Source organism: Myotis yumanensis, unplaced genomic scaffold (genome assembly GCF_028538775.1).
Source record: "Myotis yumanensis isolate MYYU_CA2020_CCGP unplaced genomic scaffold, mMyoYum1.0.hap1 SCAF_7, whole genome shotgun sequence".
Classification (NCBI taxonomy): domain Eukaryota; kingdom Metazoa; phylum Chordata; class Mammalia; order Chiroptera; family Vespertilionidae; genus Myotis; species Myotis yumanensis.
In genome coordinates this window covers 24,737,017-24,743,186 of record NW_027223758.1, presented here as the reverse complement: position 1 = coordinate 24,743,186, position 6,170 = coordinate 24,737,017, and the positions used below count along the sequence as shown (strand labels likewise).

Here is a 6,170-nt window from a genome sequence, read left to right as displayed (position 1 = left end):
TCACATTATGGAATGCTGAGGCACCACATCAATGATAGGAGCAGCTCCAGTCTTGCTTTTGGCAGCATTTACCCGTGTCTGCTCCCTGACCAGGGTCCACAGTTTATCAAGGTTGACCGTTGGGCAGAAGCTCTGGTTCCCCTTTAAGTGGTAATGCCTCACACCAACTTTCCCAAAGTCACCTAGGTGATATTTGTCGAAGTTGATCCTGTGATGATGCAAGCCACCAGCATTACCTCGGCCCCCCGGGTGCTTCCTGTGCTTGCCCATGAGGCCGTGGCCATGGCTCATGGGGCCCTGAAGTTTTCCGGTCTTCCTCAGTCTGGATGGCATGTCGGTGGCCGAGATGCAAGAGCTCAGCAACGATTTATTAAGTCACTGAATAAATTCTCGAGCGGGAAATGATTGTAGATTAAATTCTTAACAATCTAATTGTTCTTTTTCAAAAGACATTCACAAATCGGTCTGTCCAAAGATGGGTACAGCTTTTCTGGGTTCACTAGTCTTCCAGTTTACAGGTTGTGAGTTCCCAAGTCATTGACACAGGGGATTTCTCCTTCCTCCCTCCCTCCCTTCCTACCTGCTTTTCTGCCTTCCTTCCTTTCTTTTCTAATTGAGATCTCTTCTCATATACTGTAAATGTGTAGATTTTGATGAAATTCAATAAATTTTTCCTGGGAAGTAAAACTAATAACACTTCTTTTTGTGAGGTAGGGTACTTATTAAAAAAGCCTTGTATAAGCATATAATAAGTGAAATAAGTCATTTAACTTTCTAAAAAATGTAAATTTTATAAGAAAATAAATGATAATATGGATATCTTATATCAAATCATACTAAACTTCACATATTTTTTAAAATATATTTTATTGATTTTTTACAGAGAGGAAGGGAGAGGGATACAGAGTTAGAAACATCGATGAGAGAGAAACATCAATTCAGCTGCCTTCTGCACGCCCCCCACTGGGGATGTGCCCGCAACCCAGGTACATGCCCTTGACTGGAATCGAACCCGGGACCCTTCAGTCCGCAGGCTGACACTCTATCTGCTGAGCCAAACCAACTAGGGCTAAACTTCATATTTTTTAAAAATGCCCTTATATCTTCCAGACCTCCACTCCACAGATAATAGTAATAAGGTTATAAACTTAGATTCAGAGAATTTAAATGTACTTTGTAAACCTCTTTCATCTATCCTTTCCCCACTGTCATATTACAAATGCATCTGTGATTGATTAATTGCCAAAAAAAACACCCCAACTCTTTACTTCTAGCCCCATATCCACACCCCCTTGGGAGGTAATTTTACAATTCCTCCCACTAAGCCAGTGGTTCTCAACCTTCTGGCTCTTTAAATACAGTTCCTCATGTTGTGACCCAACCATAAAATTATTTTCGTTGCTACTTCATAACTGTAATTTTGCTACTGTTATGAATAGTAATGTAAATATCTGATATGCAGGATGGTCTTAGGCGACCCCTGTGAAAAGGTCGTTCGACCGCCAAAGGGGTCACGACCCACAGGTTGAGAACCGCTGCACTAAGCGGTGTGGCCTGTTTCCCCACCCCTTGAATCTGTGCTGGCCCCATCACTTGCTCTGGCCAATGAAGCCGAAGAGATAGTGCCAACTCTAAGCCTGGGCCTCCAGTTATTGCGCACTTCTCTCCCTCTTGCTTCAAGACTCTGCCAGTGCCATGGGACAAGCTGGGCTAACCTCCTGGAACATAAGAGATTATGTGGAGAACTGAGTGGCCACAGCCCAGGTCCTCCCTAATCAGTCAGTCTCTAGCTGACCCACAGGTTAAGTTGACACAGCTGAAGCCTAATTGGCCCAGCCAACTCATGGACTTGTGGGAAATAACCACTGGATCTTTTAAGTCAATAAGTTTGGATCTGCTTTGTTATGCAGCACTGTTGTGGTAATAGATAGCTAATAAAGCCTCCATGGGTGAAATTTTAAAGAAAACAGAACCACAAAAATTGCTTGCAAGCATGCAATGAGTAATGATTGCCATTAGTGAACTTCTGTGAGCTGAGCATAGCCTAAGGCAGTGGTTCTCAACCTTGGCTGCACATTAGAATCACCTTTGAACCTTTTTAAAATCCTGATTTCTGGGCCTCTTCCTTCGGAAATTCTGTTTCTTTGTTACTAATGTTGTGGCCCCACCCCATAACAAAGAAACAGAATTTCCGGAGGATGAGGCCCAGAAATGAGGATTTTAAAAAGGTTCAAAGGTGATTCTAATGTGCAGCCAAGGTTGAGAACCACTGGCCTAAGGTGACCATCCTTAATAGCCTCCACTTGAGAAAGCAAGCCGCAATGTGGGGTAAGGAGGCATAATTATAGAAATAATCCTGAGTCTGCTCAAATTATCTTAAAAAATAAGTTATTTGCAGGCTCCCCAAAAACAATCATGATAGATTATTGTAACCATTTTCCCCTTAACCTAATCATTGGATTGACCTATGTCCTCCATCCCTTCTTTAATAAATACTGGCTGCTGCTACCCATTTTATGGAGAGCTCTTGCAGCTAATAGACTAAGTTACCAAGTGGAGTGAAACGTTATATTTTTCAATAGTCAGTTTGGGTGCATTTACAAACCTGGCATGCCAGTTATACTTGTTATCGTAATTATATCATTTAAGTCATGATTATATAAACTGATAAAATGAGTGCTAAAAGAAAGATGTTGCTTTTATGCAAGCTATTTTGAATATGACTTGATGAAAATAAATGTGAGTAGTTAAACAAATTTCTTATTAAATTGAATGTGAGCAAGACAGCTTTAAAAGAATGGGGGGGGGGGGAATCTGAAAAATCTAGAAGGATTCTTCATTCAGATGGCTTTCCAACTGTCTTAATTTTCATTCCAATTTAGGGACATCAAAATTAGAAATTATAAAGGATGTGCTATGAATGAGATAGGATGCAACACTGGTAGCTTAGAAAGTTTTTTCCTTAGAACAAAAGATGGACAAGTAGGAGAACCAAGATGGCGGCATAGGTAAACACCGGAGACTGCTGCCGCAAACAACCACTTCAAAAATACAACTAGAAGACAGAACAGACATCACCCAGAACCACAGGAATGCTGGCTGAGGAGAGACTCTTCAACTAGAAGGAAAAAGAACAGTAAACCGAGGCTCAGAGGCGGCGCAGTGTGGAAAATACAAAGGTACCGAGGTGCGCGCGCAAAGCGGGCTGGTGGCTGAGGGCGTGGTTGTCGTTTTCAGACGGGAGGGAGTGTCAGACTCTGGGCTCCAGATCCGGGCGAGTCTCTAGGGACTCAGACTCAGACGGGAGAAGCGGGATTGTCCGGCATCAGTTGGAATCTGAGAGCAGCTTTCTCTCCGAGGTTTGCAGCGGCTGCCGGGGTTCTGAGAAGCAGAGCCTCTGGGAACGGGACTGAGAGCAGGCATAACTGCTCCCTCCACCCACCCTATTGATCCCGCCCCACCCAAGCCCTGCACAGAGCCATTTGCCGGATCCCCTCAGGCAAAGGCTAGATTAGCACCTCCCCAGAGGACAGAAGTTTTCCACACAGCTTATTCTCACAGCCGGTCAGCCTGGTGGTCAAATCCCTCTAGTATTAACTACAATAATCAGGGCTTAACTACAACAAGACTGTGCACAAAGACCACAAGGGGGTGCACCAAGAAAGCATAAAAAATGCGGAGACAAAAAAAACATGACAGAAATGGAGGATATGGAGCTAAAAAACGCAATTTTGAGGGCTTGCAATAAACTTGTGGAGAGCCTCACAAAAACTAATGAGACCCTCGATGCTACGATAAAGAAACTAGAAATTAAGCATACACTGACTGAAATAAAGAATATTATGCCCAATAGCAGACCAGAGGAGTGCAAGAATCAAGCCAAAGATTTGAAATTCGAAGAAGCAAAAAACACCCAACCGGAAAAGCAAAATGAAAAAAGAATCCGAAAATACGAAGATAGTGTAAGGAGCCTCTGGGACAGCTTCAAGCACACTAATATCAGAATTATTGGGGTGCCAGAAGATGAGAGACAGCAAGATATTGAAAACCTATTTGAAGAAATAATGGCAGAAAACCTCCCCCACCTGGTGAAAGAAATGGACTTACAGGTCCAAGAAGCACAGAGAACCCCAAACAAAAGGAATCCAAAGAGGACCACACCAAGACACATCATCATTAAAATGCCAAGAGCAAAAGACAAAGAGAGAATCTTAAAAGCAGCAAGGGAAAGAGACTCAATTACCTACAAGGGAATACCCATATGACTGTCAGCTGATTTCTCAACAGAAACTTTGCAGGCCAGAAGGGAATGGCAAGAAATATTCAAAGTGCTGAATACCAAGAACCTACAACCAAGAGTACTTTATCCAGCAAAGCTATCATTCAGAATTGAAGGTCAGATAAAGAGCTTCACAGATAAGGAAAAGCTAAAGGAGTTCATCACCACTAAACCAGTATTATACGAAATGCTGAAAGGTATCCTTTAAGAAGAGGAAGAAGAAAAAGGTAAAGATACAAATTGTGAACAACAAACATGCATCTATCAACAAGTGAATCTATGAATCAAGTGAATAAATAATCTGATGTACAGAATGAACTGGTGATTATAATGAATCAGGGACATAGAAGGGGAATGGACAGACTATTCTTGGGGGGGAAAGGGGAATGGGAGATGCAGGAAGAGACTGGACAAAAATCGTGCACCTATGGATGAGGACAGTGGGTGGGGAGTGAGGGCGGAGCGTGGGGCAGAACTGGGAGGAGGGGAGTTATGGGGGGGGGGAAAGAGGAACAAATGTAATCTGAACAATAAAGATTTAATTTAAAAAAAAAGATGGACAAGTAAATATCCATTTGTATGTTTTATGTTAAAGCAAAAGGTTTGCATATGTCATGTTTTACGATTCCATCTTTAACTAATATATTGGTTAACCAACCAAGTACTGGTCCTGAGAGTGAAGCCTGGAGCAGTGTCTGACATGGAACAGGAGCACTATATGTAGTTGCTGAATGAATTTGTTGAACAAATCAGTTGCAAATTGCTGGCAATATACATCACAACAGAACCAGGCATGTCTTCACATACCCTTGTGTTTTAGTACTGAGTTTGAAAACCGGTAATCTCCAAGCTAAAGGAATAGATTGGCTTTCCAGCAAACCTCTTTAAATATCTCTTCTTTATGCGTGGCCTTTGACAAAGACTGAAATTGTAGGTTTTTGGTCTTGAGACTGTCCCACTAGGATGTGTCAAAATCACCTGGAATACTCAATAAACAACAGGTGACAAGGGTCCAACACAGAGTTTCCATTTAGTTTTCTGGGGTAGGTCCCTAGAAGGTGTGTTCCTGAAAAGTCCCCAGGTGATGCTATTCCAGGGACCAAACTTTGATTACCACTGATCTAGCCTACCCTGAAAAGAGGCAATTGCCAAAGTCACTGGCCTCTTCCCCCTGCCCATAGCCCATTTCAGGACTTCAAATGTCATCATATTTGAGATTTGACTTGTGTGTTCTGGCAACAAATATCAAATTGGTTGTGTAGGTTGAAGAGTGGGGTGGGGCACCTGAAGTATATAAACCTATGCTCTGTGCCAGGCACAGTAGCGTTGCCTTCCTGTATTACATAATTTAACAACCACAGCAATGCTATGAAATTGGCATTAATATTTTACAGATAAGAAACCGAGGTTCAAAAGGTTACATACTTTTATAACCACACACCTTGATGGGGGGCACACCGCGAGTGAGCAGTGGAACTAAGAATCAGGGTTGGCTGAGACCCAAGGGACTCTTGTTCCCACACAGCTAGTGGGGATCTAAGTTCTCCTGTCATTAGGATGGACACTTGTATCGGACACAGGGCTTCTTGGTTTTTAATGTGCCTGTGAGTCCCTGAGCATCTTGTTAAAAGATAGATCCTTACTCCATAGGGCTAGGGCAGGCCTGAGAGTGCATTTCTCATGAGCTCCCAGGTAGTGCTGCTGTTTCTGGTCCTGGAACACACTTGGAGGAGCCAGGCACTCAGCCTCGTTGGCACTGGGGCAGACTGGGATGTCCCTTGGCAGGAAGTGAGGGTTCTGAATGCTCCTTTGATCATGTCACACACACAGTACAATTTGCCTTTCAATTTGTCGATGAAGAATTTGAAGAGGAAACAAAAGGGGAATTTGT

General features: G+C 42.9%; 1 protein-coding gene across 1 annotated transcript; it reads right to left on the bottom strand.

Moving 5' to 3' along the window:
• Positions 1 to 333, bottom strand: LOC139014361 (large ribosomal subunit protein uL15-like). The gene has a single exon (XM_070421323.1). The coding sequence runs from the start codon at positions 331 to 333 to the stop codon at positions 1 to 3; it is 333 nt and encodes a 110-aa protein (XP_070277424.1).
• Between the last annotated feature and the right edge of the window lie 5,837 nt (positions 334 to 6,170).

What these genes read in the sequence shown, in the direction of transcription:
- LOC139014361 (XM_070421323.1), bottom strand. Translation starts at nt 333, where the DNA reads ATGCCATCCAGACTGAGGAAGACCGGAAAACTTCAGGGCCCCATGAGC.